The sequence below is a fragment of the Tiliqua scincoides genome, chromosome 3, assembly GCF_035046505.1.
Source record: "Tiliqua scincoides isolate rTilSci1 chromosome 3, rTilSci1.hap2, whole genome shotgun sequence".
Lineage (NCBI taxonomy): Eukaryota > Metazoa > Chordata > Lepidosauria > Squamata > Scincidae > Tiliqua > Tiliqua scincoides.
In genome coordinates, this window is record NC_089823.1 from 2,011,192 (window position 1) to 2,032,151 (window position 20,960).

The 20,960-nt window shown below is 47.8% G+C and overlaps 1 protein-coding gene across 1 annotated transcript in view; it reads right to left on the reverse strand.

The window, feature by feature from the left end:
• CLPB (ClpB family mitochondrial disaggregase) overlaps positions 1-20,960 on the reverse strand; it is a 107,672-nt gene that overhangs the window by 53,560 nt on the left and 33,152 nt on the right. Inside the window, exons 5-6 of the mRNA XM_066619900.1 lie at positions 20,327-20,455; positions 4,478-4,575 (exon numbers count right to left, since the gene is read on the reverse strand). Of these exons, the coding sequence (XP_066475997.1) occupies positions 4,478-4,575; positions 20,327-20,455 (227 nt within the window). The remainder of the gene's footprint in view (positions 1-4,477; positions 4,576-20,326; positions 20,456-20,960) is intronic.

Sequence of the window (20,960 nt, forward strand, 5' to 3'; positions counted from 1 at the left end):
GTTTTGGGACAAGCGGGGCCTGTACAAGAGGGACGGGCTCCATTTGAACCAGAATGGAACCAGACTGCTGGCACATAACATTAAAAAGGTGGCAGAGCAGCCTTTAAACTGATCCCTGGGGGAAGGCCGACAGGAGCCGAGGGGCATCCGGTTCGGGACTCCTCATCCCTATGGGATGAGGAAGGGGAGGTTAGAGAACAACAAGACAAAGGCAGGGTAGGAGAAGAAATTGGGAAAGGTAGGGTGATGGGATGTGATAGACGGTTTGGCACAATGAGAGGATGCGGGGACAAAGGAGCGAATAAGCAGCCCATCCTGGGGCATTCCGTGTATAAATGCTTTTATGCAAATGCCCGAAGTCTACGAGCAAAGGTGGGAGAACTGGAATGTCTGGTGACAAGGGAAAATATTGACATAGTGGGCATAACGGAAACCTGGTGGAATGCGGAGAATCAGTGGGATACCGCAATCCCGGGCTATAAACTCTACAGGAGGGACAGGCAGGGGCGTGTTGGAGGTGGGGTGGCCCTTTATGTTAAGGAAGGGATAGAATCCAGCAAAGTAGAGATTGAAGGTGGGTCCGACTCCACCGTAGAATCTCTGTGGGTTAAATTACCAGGCTTGTGCAGCGATGTAATACTGGGGGTGTGCTATCGTCCTCCAGACCAGAAATCTGATGGGGACCTTGAAATGAGGAAACACATCAGGGAGGTGACAAGGAGGGACAGGGTTGTAATCATGGGGGACTTCAATTATCCTCATATTGACTGGGTCAATTTGTGTTCTGGTCACGATAAGGAAACCGGATTTCTTGACGTGCTAAATGACTGTGGCTTAGATCAGCTAGTCATGGAGCCCACCAGAGGACAGGTGACTCTGGATTTAATTTTGTGCAGTACGCAGGACCTGGTTAGAGATGTAAACGTTACTGAGCCATTGGGGAACAGTGATCATGCTGCGATCCGTTTTGACGTGCACGTTGGGGGAAGAATACCAGGCAAATCTCTAACAAAAACCCTTGACTTCCGACGGGCGGACTTCCCTCAAATGAGGAGGCTGGTTAGAAGGAGGTTGAAAGGGAGGGTAAAAAGAGTCCAATCTCTCCAGAGTGCATGGAGGCTGCTTAAAACAACAGTAATAGAGGCCCAGCAGAGGTGTATACCGCAAAGAAAGAAGGGTTCCACTAAATCCAGGAGGGTGCCCGCATGGCTAACCAGCCAAGTTAGAGAGGCTGTGAAGGGCAAGGAAGCTTCCTTCCGTAAATGGAAGTCTTGCCCTAATGAGGAGAATAAAAAGGAACATAAACTGTGGCAAAAGAAATGTAAGAAGGTGATATGGAAGGCCAAGCGAGACTATGAGGAACGCATGGCCAGCAACATTAAGGGGAACAATAAAAGCTTCTTCAAATATGTTAGAAGCAGGAAACCCGCCAGAGAAGCGGTTGGCCCTCTGGATGGTGAGGGAGGGAAAGGGGAGATAAAAGGAGACTTAGAGATGGCAGAGAAATTAAATGAGTTCTTTGCATCTGTCTTCACGGCAGAAGACCTCGGGCAGATACCGCTGCCCGAACGGCCCCTCCTGACCGAGGAGTTAAGTCAGATAGAGGTTAAAAGAGAAGATGTTTCAGACCTCATTGATAAATTAAAGATCAATAAGTCACCGGGCCCTGATGGCATCCACCCAAGGGTTATTAAGGAATTGAAGAATGAAGTTGCAGATCTCTTGACTAAGGTATGCAACTTGTCCCTCAAAACGGCCATGGTACCAGAAGATTGGAGGATAGCAAATGTCACGCCTATTTTTAAAAAGGGAAAGAGGGTGGACCCGGGAAACTATAGGCCGGTCAGCCTAACATCCATACCGGGTAAGATGGTGGAATGCCTCATCAAAGATAGGATCTCAAAACACATAGACGAACAGGCCTTGCTGAGGGAGAGTCAGCATGGCTTCTGTAAGGGTAAGTCTTGCCTCACCAACCTTATAGAATTCTTTGAAAAGGTCAACAGGCATGTGGATGCGGGAGAACCCGTGGACATTATATATCTGGACTTTCAGAAGGCGTTTGACACGGTCCCTCACCAAAGGCTACTGAAAAAACTCCACAGTCAGGGAATTAGAGGACAGGTCCTCGCGTGGATTGAGAACTGGTTGGAGGCCAGGAAGCAGAGAGTGGGTGTCAATGGGCAATTTTCACAATGGAGAGAGGTGAAAAGCGGTGTGCCCCAAGGATCTGTCCTGGGACCGGTGCTTTTCAACCTCTTCATAAATGACCTGGAGACAGGGTTGAGCAGTGAAGTCTGCAGACGACACCAAACTTTTCCGAGTGGTGAAGACCAGAAGTGATTGTGAGGAGCTCCAGAAGGATCTCTCCAGACTGGCAGAATGGGCAGCAAAATGGCAGATGCGCTTCAATGTCAGTAAGTGTAAAGTCATGCACATTGGGGCAAAAAATCAAAACTTTAGATATAGGCTGATGGGTTCTGAGCTGTCTGTGACAGATCAGGAGAGAGATCTTGGGGTGGTGGTGGACAGGTCGATGAAAGTGTCGACCCAATGTGTGGTGGCAGTGAAGAAGGCCAATTCTATGCTTGGGATCATTAGGAAGGGTATTGAGAACAAAATGGCTAGTATTATAATGCCGTTGTACAAATCGATGGTAAGGCCACACCTGGAGTATTGTGTCCAGTTCTGGTCGCCGCATCTCAAAAAAGACATAGTGGAAATGGAAAAGGTGCAAAAGAGAGCGACTAAGATGATTACGGGGCTGGGGCACCTTCCTTATGAGGAAAGGCTACGGCGTTTGGGCCTCTTCAGCCTAGAAAAGAGACGCTTGAGGGGGGACATGATTGAGACATACAAAATTATGCAGGGGATGGACAGAGTGGATAGGGAGATGCTCTTTACACTCTCACATAATACCAGAACCAGGGGACATCCACTAAAATTGAGAGTTGGGCGGGTTAGGACAGACAAAAGAAAATATTTCTTTACTCAGCGCGTGGTCGGTCTGTGGAACTCCTTGCCACAGGATGTGGTGCTGGCGTCTAGCCTAGACGCCTTTAAAAGGGGACTGGACGAGTTTCTGGAGGAAAAATCCATTATGGGGTACAAGCCATGATGAGTATGCGCAACCTCCTGATTTTAGGAATGGGTTAAGTCAGAATGCCAGATGTAGGGGAGGGCACCAGGATGAGGTCTCTTGTTATCTGGTGTGCTCCCTGGGGCATTTGGTGGGCTGCTGTGAGATACAGGAAGCTGGACTAGATGGGCCTATGGCCTGATCCAGTGGGGCTGTTCTTATGTTATTCTGACATAGCCCATTTCTAAATTCAGGAGGTTACACATACACATCATGGCTTGTAACCTGTAAGGGATTTTTCCTCCAGAAACTTGTCCAATCCCCTTTTAAAGGCATCCAGGCCAGATGTCGCCACCACATCCTGTGGCAAGAGGTTCCACAGACCAACCACACGCTGAATAAAGAAATATTTTCTTCTGTCTGTCCTAACTCTCCCAACACAGTAGATGTCCCCTGGTTCTGGTGTTATGTGAGAGTGTAAAGAGCATCTCTCTTTCCACCCCCTGCACAATTTTGTATGTCTCAATCATGTCCCCCCTCAGGCGTCTCTTTTCTAGGCTGAAGAGGCCCAAACGCTGTAGCTTTTCCTCATAAGGAAGGTGCCCCACCCCAGTAATCATCTGAGTCGCTCTCTTTTGCACCTTTTCCATTTCCACTATGTCCTTTTTGAGATGCGGCGACCAGAACTGGACACAATACTCCAGGTGTGGCCTTACCATCGATTTGTACAATGGACTCCCTTCCAAGGTCTCCCAAGATGCACCTAAACAGCTGCAGCTCCTTTGCATTATGGTGGGACTGACCCCACTTCTTGCTCAAGACAACACAACAGACTGAGCTTTCAGGGAGCAGTTACCACCAACCATGTGTCTGCATGCCTTTGCCATTCACACCAGACAGGATGAGTAGTCTAGCGCAGCAGTAACTGGCAAGTAACTGGCAAGCAGTAACTGGCAAGCTTTTAGCACCCAAAGAGTGGTGATCGCTTTGTCCTGTGGATGTCCATCAAGGAATGCAAACCAGATCTTCTACAGAGGAGGGGAGAGGCCTTCAGAAGTACCTTTCTAACAGCCACAAATTATACAGATTTCAGAATATGCAGTGTACTTCCATTTGACTGCAGTGGAAGCTGCACAGAACAACAAGACTTCCTTTCTGGCTGCCTGCCTGCCTCTCAACACCATGATACTGAAAGGGCAGAATGATCACGCAGGCGCAAATTGCAGGTGACCTTAAACACATACTGTTCCCTGAAGATGCTCCAAGCAACCTTCAGAAGACACAGCGAATCAGAGACCAAGAGCCTGGGCTGCTCTGCTCCCATCCTCAAAGTCCTGCTTTAGGGCTTAAACGGGGGAGGGGGAGAAACTCACAAAATCCAACTCTGTGGCAACTCACCTTTACTGCCGAAGTTTTCAAGGCCTTCATGACCTCTCCCTCACGGGCGTAATCCAAAGGAGTGTGCCCCATTTCATTTCCCTGCAGGGGGTTGGCACCTGAAAAGGAAGAAAAGGCACTCAAAACGTGACAGCCTTGAAGCTGGCCGGTGTCCTCTTCAACCTTCACTCTAAACAGGGCTGAGGTGAGAAAATGCCAACATGCCACCAGTGGAATGCAGATTGATGCCAAAGGACACCAGAAAGAGAGAGGTCACTGAGAACCGTGGGGCTTTGGCAAGAAGTAGCTGGTCCAAGGACAGGAGTGTGTGAGAGTGAGGGAGAAGCAGCAGCCCCCCTAGTTGAAAACAACTGCAACTACTAGACTCAGCAGGGCTGCACTAGAGTTGGTGCTTTGTGTTCATGGCCTTAACTGTCATGCAACACAGCTGTGGGCGGCTAGTGTCTCAAATGATTTTGAATGGTGGAAAGAAAAGGCTCTTGCCCCCTTCATCTGTCTTCATCGCTCGGGCTCTATTCTCGTCCTTATTCCTGCCGTTCATCAAACACTCATCTTCTTATCAAACCTCCACTGGCTTGTATTATTCCTGGTCTCTGAGCCCTCTTTTGCCAGCCCAGATGTGTGGAACACTCTCCCTTTGCATATTCAAGTTGACCTCTTTTTCTCACTAGAAGAAATAACTGGAAACTTATCTTTTCTCACTTACATTTTTCTCTTGATACGCTAAGTGGCTTTTTTGTGGGTTTCTTTGCCATTCGCAGGTGAATTAGGCCGCAATCCTAACCAACTTTCCAGCACCGACATAAGGGCAATGCAACTCCGAGGTAAGGAAACAAACATTGCCTTACCTTGAGGAGGCCTCTGTGACTGCCCCCCAACTGCAGGATGCAGCATATGCCCCACTGGCACAGCTATGCCAGTGCTGGAAAGTTGGTTAGGATTGCATCCTTACACTTTCCTCCTTACCTTCTCTCCCAGATTCCCTTTCACTTCCGTCTCCTTTGATCTCTCGCTTCTAATGATTGTGAGCCTTTGGACAGGGACTTTTTAGGGTTGTTGCTGTTAAACTTCTGTTCAGCTCCTTGCATATAACAGCCACTTTATCAATAATAGATGAAGCTATTAGTGGGGCTTGAAAAACAGCCTCCTATGCCTTAGGGGGCTGGTTCAGTCGATACTGACAGGTATTGTCATCGTGATCCGGCCCCATGTGATGATGGACATGCACACTCATGCTGGGTGTACATCCTGGCTCTTTCCCTCCCTTTCCAGTTACATCCCTTAATGGTGGGGGAGAGGGGAGATCACCCATTTTAACTATGAGAAAAGCAGGTTTTGTGTGAAGACAAACGGTTTGGATGAACCAATTCCCTCCTGATTAATACAACTATCTGGGAACCAAGGTTGGGGCAGGGTGGGTGTGCAGCAAGAGCATGGGGCCAGTTTGGGTCAACTGAACGGAGCCAGGAGGGTATACTTGCACCCATCAGATTAAATGGCAGCAGCATACATTTAGCTTCAGCAGTAATGTTCCTTTCCTCCTTCTGTTTTGTCTACACAGGCATGTCTGTGAGTACTGAAGTACTTTTGGGAGCAAGGGAAAAACAGTGCCTATGTCACAGGTTTCTTGCAATGAGGACTGAACAACAAAAGGAAAGGTCCCTCTACCTGACCATTTCTGATTTGAAGGACTGCTTCAAAAGTGTCCATGAGAATCTGCAGTGCCTGCATGCCACAGCAACACAGGTGTGGTGTTTTAGTTAGACCATGTTCCTAGCTTTGCAGCTGAAAGTGCAGGGCAAATAACTCCACCTCACAGACTATCCAGATGTTGGAGGAGGGGTCATGGCTTTGTGGTAGAGCACCTGTGTTGTATGCAGAGGCTCCAGATTCAGGCATCTCTTATGACAAAGGATGTCAGGAAAGAGGCTGGAAAGCACTTCTTTCTGCCAGGGCCCTCGAGACACACTGAAGGAAGAGTGCCTTATAAATGGGCAATATAAGCAAAATAAATACAGCAGCTTCACTAGCCAAAAGGAAGCTGGGATAGCAGTGACTAGTGGCTGGGATTATATTTATTTGCACTGCAGAACGATGGTCCTCACAGTGCAGAATTTTAAATCCGAGACCAAACATGTCTTCTTGTGCACACAGCACTGGCCTATCTGCTACAGTGGATCTGAGAGAGGTGGGAAAGAGAGGAAAAGCAAGCGAGCAAGAAGAGAGACAGACAGAGAAATTAGTCATTTGCAAGATCCAGCATAATAATAATAATAATAATAGCTCTCATAAGAGATCTATATTTGCTTACAGAATGAAAAACGTGTTCCATGAATAACCGACACAGAGCACAATAACTTCTGTGATGAGTCTTGCCACTTCTAATAAATAATAAGAGTGGAACGGGTGCAGGACTTGCCACACAATGTCTTTTAAGGAGGCCATGAGCCACATCACTGAGATCACGCGAGAGCACGACAAAGGTCCGTTCTTACTCCTGAACTGGGGACCAGGACGCCCTCCCAACGTGGGAGGAGTATCCATTCACTGAGGTCCGGATCCTGTTTCCCAGGAGGAGGGGCATCCCAGCAGTAGGAATTTTGCTGAGCTTTTTTGTAATACACATGAAAACTCTAATCCAGGCATACAGGCACATGAGAACTATGAACTGTTTGCCACACACCTCTTGCACAGTGAAAACATACAGACCAACTCAGAAACACATGGAGATGTTGTTCAGAGGCAATGGGGGGGGGTCAAATAATGACCAGAAAACACACGGAGACTATAAAAAGCCTTGCTCTATCTCGGCCTGCAGCTTGCATCTGGTGGTTACGACTGGCAGTCGTGGGCCAGCGTGGGCTCCAACAGTCTCTGATAGGACAGAGGCTCATTGGAGACTGGGGGTCCCTGAGGGCTACAAATGGCCTGTGGGTTGGGGTTTGCCCACCCCTGTGCTAGATAATAGTTTGCATTCTTTTGGCGAAAGAGGAGAGAGTTTTCTCTGTCTCTGCCTCCCTCCAGCATTGAGGGCATCCTTGAGGCAAAGTCTGCCTTTAACTTCGAAAACCTAAATTTCTTCCCTTGGATCTATTAATAATGGCTAACCAATATTGGTCTAATCCCCTTGTTAATGGCTTTGACGACTTGACTAATTGCTGTAATAATTGATAGAACTCGACTTGTACAACCGGTCGATCTTCACCGCCAGTACCAACTGTAATAAAATATTATGCTTTCATAAATAACTTGGTGTCAGGTCACTTGTGAACCCATCACAGAGGTGGCCAGCCACTGGTTTCCCTACGAGCTCTGCCCTGACCTCAGCCCCTTCACAGCCCAGGGCCAGCTGGCCCCCAGGAGCAGAGTCCCCCTGCATGCAACCATGGTCTCTGGCTGGCTATTGTGTGCCTGCTGAGAGGGCTCCAACCTCTCTGCAGCTTTATGGGATGCAATTTGTCACCTCCCACTAGCTGTCTCTGGCAGAGAATCAACACCTGGGCAACGCCCCAGGCTGTGCATGGCACCCGCCCTCTCCCCACCCCCCCACTCATATTAGGAGGCCCCAGCTTATAATATTTGATAAATAGCAGGCTGGCTCACTCCTAGCACAGCTGCAGCAACACAGAGGCAGAGCAGCTGCAGAAGGTCACTCATTGGGGAAATATGTTTCTGTCGGTGGTATTGAAAAAAGTTTAGCAGAGTGACAGGTCTCTATTTTTCAAATTTTATTAACTCCATCCTCTTAATCATTTGTCTTGAATTCCTTCAGATTCCAGATAACTGTCAATACAGGGCTCAGGGTGGGGATTATGGATGTGGGCGCTTTTGCTGGATGCCTCGGCTTTGTTAACTGTGGGGCAGGGGGAGAGGAGAATGAGACGCACAGAGCGGGCAAGTGACTAGGGGTCACTTGGGGGTGGATGCTCTACCATGATACTACTTCGTTAAATGCCCTGGACAAAAGTTTGGGGGTGGGATGCAAGTGTGGCAATCTGCACTATGAGTGAACATGAGAACCCTGCAGGAGCAGACCAAAGGATCACCTCGTCTACAGTCCTGTTCCTAAGAGTGGCCCATCCGGATAGCTTTGAGAAGCCACCAGCAGGGCCTGAAAGCAGCAGCCCCCTCCTATACCTGTAACGTGGGGTACAATGCCTCTGAATATGGAAGCTCCAGTTCGGCATTGCTATAACTATCTGCCACACCTTTGTCTGCCTGCTTTCCTTTTAAATTCATCACCATAGATTGTGGCAATAAACACTCTACAAGTCAATTATGTGGAACTCCTTGCCACATGATGTTGTGATAGAATTTGGCTTGGATGCCCCTAAAAGGGGATTGGACAGATTTGTTGAGGAAAAGCCACAATGACTGTATGCAAACTCCTGGTTTTAGAAGCAGCCTATCTCAGAATGTGAAGTGAAATGGAGTGGCAACAGGATATGGGCAACTTGTTGCCTGGAGTGCTCCCTGAGGCACCTGGTGGGCCACGGTGAGATACAGAAAGCTGGACAAGATATGCCTTTGGCCTGATCCGGCAGGGCTCTTCTCATGTGAGGAGCTGTAGTTCAAGAAACTGTTCCTCACCAAGTCTCTGCCTATACGTATTCCCCCCCACTGATGGGACTGGCTGCCAGTGCAACAACCACTGTGTCTCCTTATATTGTGTAGTGAAGACCCTCAAAAGCTGTTATTCAAGGGTGAGCGTCGCAGGAAAAAACAAGCTGCTCTGAAAAGAGCTTCACCTGTTAAACTCAGAAAAAAGGTTATCTAAAGGGGTAGAATATATATTTGCTTTTATTTAACAAAGAAAAAGGACTGAGCTGTGACCTGTGAGGTTCTTGGTTCAGATCATTCCCTGGCCATGAAATAACTGGTCTCAGGCAAACTACCATTTATCTGTTTCAGTGCGCTCTCCACCTCTGGCTGCAATAGGGGGCAATTAATACTGACCCAACTTACAAGGTTGTCACAAGAATTATAGAGATAACACATATGAAGCTCTTTGAAGCTCTAAAGTGATATATAAATGCCCAGCGCTAATAATAATAATTGTCATACAGAAGCGGAAATGTTAAGCTATATGCACAGCTGTTTCTGCAAGACACAGCAGTGGCCATAAACCAGTGTTTCTGCACACTGCTGCACACTTCACATTGTCCACCTATTGCAGTGGCTCTCAAACTTTTAGCACCGGGACTCATTTTTCAGAATGAGAATCTGTCAGGACCCACCAGAAGTTATATCATGACTGGAAGAGACATCATCAAGCAGGAAAATGTTTAACAGTCCTACCCACACTTACCCAAGAATAAGTCCCATTTACTATCATTGTTAAAAGCATATTTATTTATTAGATTTGTATTCCTCCTTTCTCCCCGAAGAGCACCCAAGGCGGCTACATATATATAGTAGCCTGTTAAAAGTACAGATCTGTAATATTTCCCCTAAATGCAGCCACCAGGGTAGCATCAAGTCTAATATATTAAAAATAAAATATTGAAAAGTATGGGGACCCACCAGAAATTGATGTGTGTCCCGACCCACAGTTTGAGAAACAGTGACCTATTGAACACTGACCTATTGCTCCTTGGGGAGCAATAGTGATGATGTCATCACCACTTACTTCTGGATTGGGAGGCAAGACTGTAACATGAAACATGTAACATGTACTGTAACATGTAACACCCACAAGAGGCTCTGGATGGACAGGAGAGCTTCTCTGAGCACACGAAAAGGGCTCACTAGAGCTCTGCCTGTGGAGCCAAGCCTCCTACTGCTACTTGTTGCGTTGTGTTGCTGATCTTGCTGTCAGGCAGCAGAGGTCTGGGGGTCCTGTGTGTACCACCAGACACCACCTCAAGGACCACTGGTGGTACTTGTACCACTGATTGAGAAACACTATAAACTTATCTCCACAAATTTAGGTTAAAAAGTCAGAGGAAGGTGTTTAAATATTTGAGGGTTTATCAGTGAGAAGCAGTTTCCCAGAACTAGCTATGAGAAGAAAGAACCTCACTGGATAAATTTATGATGGGTATCCTGCCATTACAATTCAGATTCTTCGCCCATGCACTGCTGATGCCAAGAAAATATTTTCCCCTTTGCAAAGGTTCTAGGATTTCCCCCTTGCTCTGCCTCCTGCTTCTTCTGAGGCAAGGAGGACTGAAAAGAGAAAGCACAGGTGGAATGTGTGCACTACATTTTCTTGGAATGATTTGATGGATGAATTTTGTTTGCACTTAGACTCAAATGTACTGTTATACTTCAGGCAGAGAATGAAGCTTCTCTTGGACCACACTGGCTAGTGACCCTAGCGGTATGTGCTTGAGTTTGCCTTTCCTTGAACACACTTGCTTGAGTTATCTGAAGTTATTTATTGCTGTGTGTCCTTAGATAGCAATTGCTGTAGCTGACTCACAGCCCAATCCTGAGCTGCCCAGAGTGCCCAGGCTCGGCGGCACCAAAAAGGGCTGCCGCCGAATCCTGCACCTCCCACGCTACCATGGGAGGCTCCTCGGGTTCATCCCCTTCCCCCAAGTAAGGTAAGCAGCCCCACAATGGGTCTACTCACTTTACCGCTGACCAAAAGGTTGGCGGTAAAGGAGTAGAGTAAAACAACCCCTGCTAATTGGGTAAGAGGCACTTTTTCAAGTGGGTGTTCCTTTTTTTAGCAGGGGGAGAGTAACTGGCCCACCTCACCCCAGCAGTGTCTTTTCTAGTGGCTGTCTGCTGGTGTTCTTTTTGCATCTTTTTAGATTGTGAGCCCTTTTGGGACAGGGAGCCATTTAGTTATTTGATTTTTCTCTGTAAACCGCTTTGTGAACTTTTAGTTGAAAAGCGGTATATAAATACTGTTAATAATAAATAATAATAATAAAGGTGCTTGTGTAAGGCGCATCCTGTGGCAAGGAGTTCCACAGACCGACCACATGCTGAGGAAAGAAATATTTTCTTTTGTCTGTTCTAACTCTCCCAACACTCAATTTTAGTGGATGTCCCCTGGTTCTGGTGTTACGTGAGAGTGTAAAGAGCATCTCCCTATCCACTCTGTGCATCCCCTGCATAATTTTGTATGTCTCAATCACGTCCCCCCTGAGGTGCCTCTTTTCTAGGCTGAAGAGGCCCAAACACCGTAGCCCTTCCTTGTAAGGAAGGTGCCCCAGCCCTGTAATCATCTTAGTCGCTCTCTTTTGCACCTTTTCCATTTCCACTATGTCCTTTTTGAGATGCGGCGACCAGAACTGGACACAATACTCCAGGTGCGGCCTTACCATCGATTTGTACAACGGCATTATAATATTAGCCGTTTTGTTCTCAATACCTTTTCTAATGATCCCAAGCATAGAATTGGCCTTCTTTACTGCCGCTGCACATTGGGTCGACACTTTCATCGACCTGTCCACCACCACCCCAAGATCTCTCTCCTGACCTGTCATCACATCAGTCAGTTCCAAAGACTAAGATGCTGGCAAGAATTTTTCTCCTAGAAGCCACAGTAGATCTTCAGAGGGTGCACATGCACAGACAGACAGACAAGACAGACAAGATAGATGGGTCACTTGCCTCTCTGGCACCACTTGCTTCAAGCAACAGAATAGTCCAGTGACTGCCAGAAAGAAGCAGCCCTCGTAGCTGTGCAGGAGATGACGCCGTGTCATCAGCCATCATCTCTGACAAGCCCTGACATCCTTATTGCTCTACATGGCTAGTTAAAGTAATAGAAAGAGACTCCTGCCCTCCTGAGCCTGGCCGTGATTGAATTAACATGATCACCCTTTTTCCAGTAAAATAAACGTGCTTTCGATATGGGGCAGCACAAACACTTCACAGGTAACCCTTCTAAAGCAGAGCGCAGGAGCCCCTCCCAGCCACAGTCAATTCAGCCCTCCCTGCTCCTGCTTTTAACAACTTCCAGCCATGCCAACGGTCTCGCCTGCCTCGGCTGGAGATGACAGGTACAAACGTTCTTCTGGCCCTATTCACACTTCTCTTTCCAGAAGGAAGGTGGCACTGGAGGCACCAAGGCTGGCTTGGAAAGGCTGGAGGTCAGCGTCTACCTACACGCATTTTTGCTGGTTCTTTTCGCATTCTAAAGTGCAAAAATCACAGAATGGAAACAATGCTCCTAACTGTATTAGTAAAAAGCATTAACAGATCGCTTATCAAATTGCTTAACATACATTATTCAGTATTCTCACAGCAACTTTGTAGGACACTCAAATTAGCAGCCACAATCCTTGGGGTGAGTCAATAACACCCTCTTGACTGTCGTGTCTCTGCAACACACAGACAACAGAAGCACAGGCAGGCAAGCTTGCAGAAAACAGCCCACAACTGTAGAATCCCTCCCTTCACATCCTCCTCAAAGTTTGAGCTTTGGACATTTGGGGGGATTATCAGAAAATAAGTCTACACTTATAGTAAATTTTTTCAAACTTTTTCTGGATGTACAGTACAGTATGACACTGTCAACTGAACTGGTCTTTACTGGTCAAGCAGGTATGAGATAATTTCATTTTTTTCTCCTTTGTATATGCCTAATAAAGGTTCTGTTGACTATTGACTGACTGTATATAGTATTTTATGTTATTCTTTTTATTAAAGCTGTCAAACCATTGGAGCAGCTGCAGCGTAGCCACAAGATCTTGAGGCTGGAACTGGACTGATCTTGAGGCTGTTCAGCCTCAAGATACACTGCCTCTAAACAGGGAAGCTCCACAGAGCTCTAATAGTACCAGCCACTGACAGACCTCTCCTCCTCCAAGAAATGGTCCAATCCCCTTTTGGGGATACAAACGAGTATCCAGAAAACAAATTTTCTGGAGTCAGCCTCATACGTGCAGGCTACAGCTAGGCATCAAGCATGGAAACAAGTTCCAATTTGTGTGATAAGCATGAATTACGGGGGCGTGGGCATTCAGATACACACTACACACACAATCCATGCATTAGTAAAGGGATCACGTGTGAGGGGGAGGTTTGGATGAACTGCTCCCAACAACCAGCCAAAATGGAAAGTCCTGCTGGCAGGAGGAGCTCGACATGCACCCTTCTGCTCCTCCTCACATGAAGGGGGCTGGATCCTGAAGAATCATCAAAGCCACCTCGTCTGAATCTTCGAGCACTGGCACCATGACTAAGGGAGAGTTCGCTACTACACCAAAGGCCTGTGTGAAGTTCAGGGCAATGAACGGGGCTGCAGTGCAGCAGTAAGAATCTGCCACCGCCATACCATGCCCAGATGGCTGATTTTGGAGCACCGAACCAGCCACAGACTGGGGTTTGGGGGCTCCTGGTGAAAAGCAACCACATCCACTTGGAATTCTTGATACTGAACAGAAAGCTAAGCCTAGTCAGTTACGTACTCTGAATTTCCACACTCCGGAAATCCCTGCCCTAGAAGATCTTTGAGGGAGACCCTCTTGCTGGTTCTGTCTCCTTTTGGGGTGTGGTTTGCAGTCTTCACTACACTGACCCCATCACAGAATTCCAAGCGCTAAGAGATGCAGCAGGTTCTCTCACCACCAATCTTCTGGCAACTGGTAAAGACCCACTTCTTTCAATGGGCCTCTGCAGAATTGCTATGAAGTTGCCCAGTTGCACTGCTGAAACAGAAACGCCTGCGTTGGCTCGGTCATGTCGTGAGAATGGGTGATGGCCGGATCCCAAGGATCTCCTCTATGGAGAACTTATGCTGGAAAAGCACCCTACAGCTAGACCACAGCTGCGATACAAGGACATCTGCAAGAGGGATCTGAAGGCCTTAGGAGTGGACCTCAACAGGTGGGAAACTCTGGCCTCTGAGTGTTCCGCTTGGAGGCAGGCTGTGCAGTATGGCCTCTCCCAGTTTGAAGAGACACTTGGCCAACAGACTGAGGCTAAGAGGCAAAGAAGGAAGGCCCCTAGCCAGGGAGACAGACCAGGGACAGACTGCACTTGCTCCTGGTGTGGAAGGGATTGTCACTCCCAAACTGGCCTTTTCAACAACACTAGATGCTGTTCCAGAACCACTTTTCAGAGCGCGGTACCAGAGTCTTCCGAGACTGAAGGATGCCAATGAATGAATGGAATGGCCCAGTTATTTGCTTATTCTGGCTGCCTTCTGCTCTCTGGGGTTTCTTAGGCTGCTATTCATCTGTTGAGTCAGTCTGCATTGATTTTCATGTTCTTCAGTAAGCTGTCCTGAATCTTGGGAGAGGCTGCAGCACCCATTTTTAGAATAAATAAGTGAATTTCCAGGCATAGGGGAACTTTGATGTGAGGAAGCATTCAAACATCTCTCTCTCTCTCTCTCTCTCTCTCTCTCTCACACACACACACACACATATACTCTTACACATCTCTGAAGTGGTACAGTTCCTGGAGAAGGGTACCATGCTTTATTTTCTCTGCTATGTTTGAATTCACTCATTTTTAGGACAAGGAAAGGCAAGCTAAATAGCAGTACGCATTGGCTGCCAAGCTCCCCCCCCCTTACACACACACACTCCACTCTCTGCCCCACCCGGCTATATAGTGCTATTAAATGCCTTATGACTGGTACTGCTGGTGTGAAGCTCAAGGCCCAGAAAGACCTGTGCAGGTGCCATTTGTTCCTCACCCCATGGGGAAGCTATTCTTAAAAGCTTCGACACAGACATAAACCTGCTCTTGGCCAGGCACTTATTGCGCTCTCTGTGTCGGGACGCTGGAGCCCTCGGTGCTGTGACATGATTGGCTTTTACATCCTGGTCTCACAGGAGTTTAATTACTGGTCTGGGGCTGCTGGGGTTGGAGCACACTGCCTTCAGATACAGGGGGTCGATACTGCCGGCCCACAACATATTGAGCCCTGGTGCTGGCAGACTCTATTGCACTATTTAATCATCTTTTGCAAAATTTACAGTGCAACAGAAGGAATCAATACAAAATTTATCACATTCTCTTGTAAATATGAGCAGCGACCAGGGTGAGGGAGGTAGATCCAGTCGCTTTACTGAAAGCAGGAAGTGTGAAGTCCCCCGATGGAGGGACCTTAGGAAATACACTGATGCTTCCATATTTTATGGACAAGCACAGCACAGAAGTAAGAGCTACAATGGCAGCTAGATTTTCTGGGGGACCATGACAGCAAGAGCACTGGAGGCAGCCAGTCATTTTACTCCTAGCCAGAATCCTGCAGCTGTTTTGGCAGGGGGTCTTGGAAATCATCACTTATGCCTTGGAATTCATACCTGTGTGGCTTTCCAGAGGCAGTTAGTGGGCCACTGTGGGAAACAGAATGCTAGATTAGGTGGGGTTTTGGTCTGATTCAGCTAGGCTTTTCTTGTGGGTTTAAAATGGCTTTCTGGTTCAGATATCGATATGTCAACTCTGGCTAAGAATAAAAGAAGAGAGGAATAAAAGTGATAACATTGTGGGACTATCTGGTCATGCAGGGGTCACTGACGATACTAACTTAAAACAGATTACCAAACCTCCCAAGAGGTCAGCCAGAGTGATAATGGGGAGGGGGCGTCAACTATTCTGAGTTGAAGTTTAAACTCAACTAAGATTGGGAGGTCCAATAAATTCTTGACTTGCCTTGTGGACAGGGTGCAGTCCTAACCAACTTTCCAGCACTGGCATAGCTGTGCCAGTGGGGCATGTGCTGCATCCTGCAGTTGGGGGGCAGTCACAGAGGCCTCCTCAAGGTTAGCAATTTTTGTTCCCTTAGCTCGGCGTTGCATTCACCTTACCTCGGTGCTGGAAAGTTGGTTAGGATTGCGCCCTCAATCATTGAGAAGGTGGAGGAAGGAACATGGGGGTAATCCTGGTCATAATCCTGACCAACAGCAACAAATTGGTTGAGGAAGTAAAAAAGGCAGGAAGTTTAGGCGAAAACAGCAGGCTCCAAACCACAGACTGCTGCACTCCAAGATTAACCTTTGCTGCCCACTGCCTCCGAAGGCCATGCACTTGGATTTCTGGGCAGCAGTGGCTGTCTTGCACGAGTCTGTGTGAAGACAGGAGGCAAAAAACACAGGCTGCATTGCAGAACGGCAAGCCTTTGCCACCACCTTCCTAACTCTTCCTACAAGGCTCGTCCCACAAGTTGCCACGGAGGCTGGATTCAGCCTCCATGTATCAGTGCACCTCCGTGTGCTGGCGCAGCTTGCTCAAGAGGAGGTGCAATCATGCTTTAAAGCACATTTGCGACTCTCCAAGGCTGGTGCAAGGAACTAGCACCAGCCTAATGTGTAGTTAGGATTGCACTGCAAGTCTTATATGATGGCTAGAACTGTTAAAAGGAGAAACTATCTTCAAAGGTATGCTATGCCACAATTGCAAACAATCCCCATGAGAGGAAAAGTTGGGAAATATCTGAGGAGACCAGTTGAGAAGCAAGAGGAACCTGTGCAAGAAGTGGAAGGAGAGGCAATTAACTAAGGAAAAGGACACAAGTATAGCCCATGCCAGTAGGTTCAGGCACACAATGAATTGAGGCTGTGGAGAGCTGCCAGAAACAACAAAAAGGGACCTTTTTACTATGTCTGAATGTCACGAATATGTACAGTTTAGGTCTAGTAGCATGCAGCGCCTGAACCAAAGCAAACCAGTAACAGAGAAGTGACTTGCAGTTCCTAGCTGCAAAGAATTTACAACTCAATGGAAGGTGATAATGTAGCACCTAAGCAGACAGAGAGGCGCCCATGAATCTCCAGTGGGGAGGGGAAGAACTAAGAGGACTAGCATCCAGCCCCACTTTGGGAAGATTCTGGCCCCAAGGGTCTCTGACTGGACAGTTTAAAATAAGTACAGAGTCACCTCCATCCTGTTAGCCTGAGAAGTATAAGAACAAAGCCCAAGGGGTGGGTCTTTGTCTTTTGGTGGAAAGGTTGTGGGTGCAACATCCTGCAGGGGAGCCTAGTCCACCAGGGCCATGTGGCCTCATAGTTAACCTGGAGCTGAGGATCTACAAAGGAAAGCTGACCCAGGTGAGAGTTAGGGCATAATAGAGATAGCCAGTTGGCTTTGTTATTTTAATGCTGATATGTTTCCTAGAAGTTTCATGCCTCTAGCATTTGCTGCCTTTTGTAATTTATGTAACCCTATGTATTTAATAAAGTAAAAATCCTTTTACTAAGTTGTTGCATTGTCTGTTGGGGACAAAGGTTCAGAATCCTGCCCAGCCGTTCAGCAAGCTACCAAATACTCACTGAGGACTAGTAACTTGAGGACTGAGGCTTTAATTAAAGAAAGTGCTCAGTGCCTGCAAGGAACAGAATTAAGCCTAGAGGGTCTCAGTGTCCCTGGACTGAGACACTGGCACATACAGGGTGGTGGAAATACCACCGAACAGGGGTCCTTGAGGGCTCTAGAGTTCAAGAACCAAGAACTCTGAGCACCCCAAAACCCTGGGAGTCTACGACATCTACGACACCGGAAGAAGAGGAAGGTGGAAGGCCTGTGGAGAAGACAACAGAGTGGTCATCGGCAACACAGAAGGTAGAGCCCCTCAATTCTCATTTGACGCCTGTCCCCCAACAAGAGGAAGGTGCCCAACCAACCTCTTAGTGAAGAACTGGGGTCATCATCATAACTCAAGACTGGCAAACAGATGGTCAGAGAACACCTAGCTACCTGAAATGAATCTACGTCAGAGCAAGCTGGCCCCACAAAGTCAGGGCACATTCTCCTCTCTCTTGCAGCACCTTCCACCTCCAAAGATTGTTGCTTTTGAGCCAAGAAACGCCCCAGAGCCAGAAGGGGGAGAAAACATTGAGGAACACTGTAGAAATATCAGGATCCTCAGCGGCCAGCTTCAAAGGGCAGCTTGTATTATGATTAAACCCCACAACTCTCCGCATGTGTTGGTAGCTCTAGGCCCCTTTCTCCAATCAAAGGAGCACAAAACCCAAGGATCGATTCTGGATGCAACTCACTGAATACCCCCTAAAACGTGCCTTCCACGGAGGATGGACCAACTCCCACGCAGGCCATTTACTGATGTCAGCTCAGGTCAAGGGACTCAGAGCAGCCCCAAGGAGTACAAGAGAGAAGGGACTCACATCTCGCGGTCTGCTGGGCACACACAGACTGACCACAAGGAAGGGTCAAGTGATTCAGCTGAGAGGCCATCAAAGGCTACAGTAGTGGGGTTAGGGGTGAGGTTAAGGTTGCCTCTAGCCAGGCACATGGCTGAAAGGGAACCCCCACTGCAGGGCAGGGTAGCTGTTTAAGCAAAGCAGAGGGAAGGGGGGTGCACGGGTGGTTAATGGCTTTGGCCCTGAGGGCAGAGCAGCCAGCAGAGGAAGTGTTGGCTGGACTAGAGGGCACTCCATAAAAAGGCAGGTGTGGAAGAGTGTAAAGGAGAGGGCAAAGGGCGCCTGTTCCGAGTAAGCACAGAGGAAGCATCAGCTCTCGAGTGTCAAAAGCGCAGCACATGGTGACATTATCTTCACAAAGGCGCCTGAGGCGAGCATGCTTTTAAAAGGCCATCAAGCCATTGCTGCAGAGGGCAGTTGAGCCTCTGCCTGCGTATTCTGACGGAACAAAATCACAAGAATGCATGCACAGCTAGTACAATTGCACAACTGGCACAGACTTCGGACAAAGACCAGTCACAGATTAAGGTCTAACTGGGGAACTGGATCATGAGATTGCAGGCACTCTGACACCTCGTGCTAAAAGAGGTCCAAAAGAAGAGGTCACAATCTGAACCTTAGTCCATCTAACTGTTGCCCAACTAAAGACTTCTTCAAGTAGACTTGTAAAGAGAGCCCAAACCACACCTGTGTTTTCCTTTAGTGTACAGCACCACTTGCAGTGTTGACCCTTTGAGAAAGCTCCAGCTTCCCCCCTCCCCAATACCAGGGAGCTCTAGGTGCTGGGGAAGCAGCTATGATGTAGTCTGGCAGGAGAGCGAGTTGCTCGTCCTGAAATGTGCTTCCTGGGAAGTTCAATGGCTTGCTTCCTGGGAGCCATGCCTGCAGGCTGGCAACTGCAAACAGATCTCCATTGGACAAGCCACCAGTTTCCTCCCTTTGACAAAGAATGCAGCAGCGGCTTCCAAAAGCGAAGGATCTCCTCCATCTACTAAGCATGTCCAGGCCCTTGTGCCCTGCTCTTTGCCAGGACGGCTTTCAGCAGTGTGGAAGGGGAAAATCTGCAATGCTGGGAGTTGCCTTCTGCTCCCAGTCATCCAGAGAAAGCAAATTGCAAACAAAAGTAAGGACAGAGAGAATGAGCCAGAGTGGGGCACAGCTGCAGAAATGGAGCTCTGGCAAGGGTCTGGGAGGTTTTCAATGAAGCAGCACCACTTAGCAACTATGGAAAGTACCAGCAAGTGGTGTTTTCTCAACAACACTCTGCAGTTACTATTAAACTGTGCACGAAACAAGGTGTTTCAAGGCCCAGGGCAGTGGTTCTCAAACTTTTTAGCGCCAGGACCCACTTTTTAGAATGACAATCTGTTGGGACCCACCGGGAAGTGACGTCATTAGCCTGGTAGTGATGACATAGTCAGAAGTTACATCATCAAGCAGGAAAACTTTTAACACCTACCACACAACAAAATCAAACCTAATTAAATAAGTAAATCTAAAGTTTATAATAAGTATGTTTAAAAATTTATTTAAAATAAAGAAGAACCCTCCTAACCCTGCCAAGCAGTTGCTGATCTGTTTAAAAAACGTATTTTAAAAAACGCACATTGAAATGAATGGGGATCCACCTGAAATTGGCTCACAACTCACATAGTGGATCCTGACCCACAGTTTGAGAAACACCGGCCCAGGTACGACTGCAGAGGCAAAGACATGCCCCAGCCGACCAAGTTCACGCCATCACCAGGGTCACCAACAGCTGTGGCTCTTCCCTTACCTTCATCGAGAAGCAGCTTGACGGAAGGGTAATCATCAGCTAGCACTGCATAATGCAATGCTGTGCAGCCCTTGAAACTGGCTCGGTTGTTCAAACGGTTGTTGAAGTCGTCCTCCCGGGTAACCAGAACTGGAGAGAAAAGGGGGTGACAGAGGAGACAATAGGGACCATCAATAGGGAGCCTAGAATAAAGCCAATACTGCCAAATCATCCAGCCTGGTATTCCTGAAACCGGGAGAACGCCAGCGGCACAGGGAAAGGCTTCCAGAGACCTAGGTGGCAACTGCACTGAGACTGCAGGAGCTGTGGTTCCTGCAGACAATGCTGCAGCTTGATATATCACCTGGGAAGGGTGTTCCACACCCTTGGTGCCCCTGCTGAACAAGCCCTCTCTGAGTGGATGTTGGCTGAGCCTTATTGAGGGAGGTACCTGGAGCACAAGATGAAACATACAGGTAAAGGTAGTCCTTGTAAGGTGCCCAAGTCCTAAACTGGCTGACACTGACAAACCTCCCCTCCTTCTCTTCTCATCTGTCTAATCCTCTTTTCAAGCTTCCTAAGGGAGCAGCCATAGCCAGATCCTGTGGCTGTAAATGCCATACAGGAACTATGCGTGGTGTGTAGAAGAACTTCC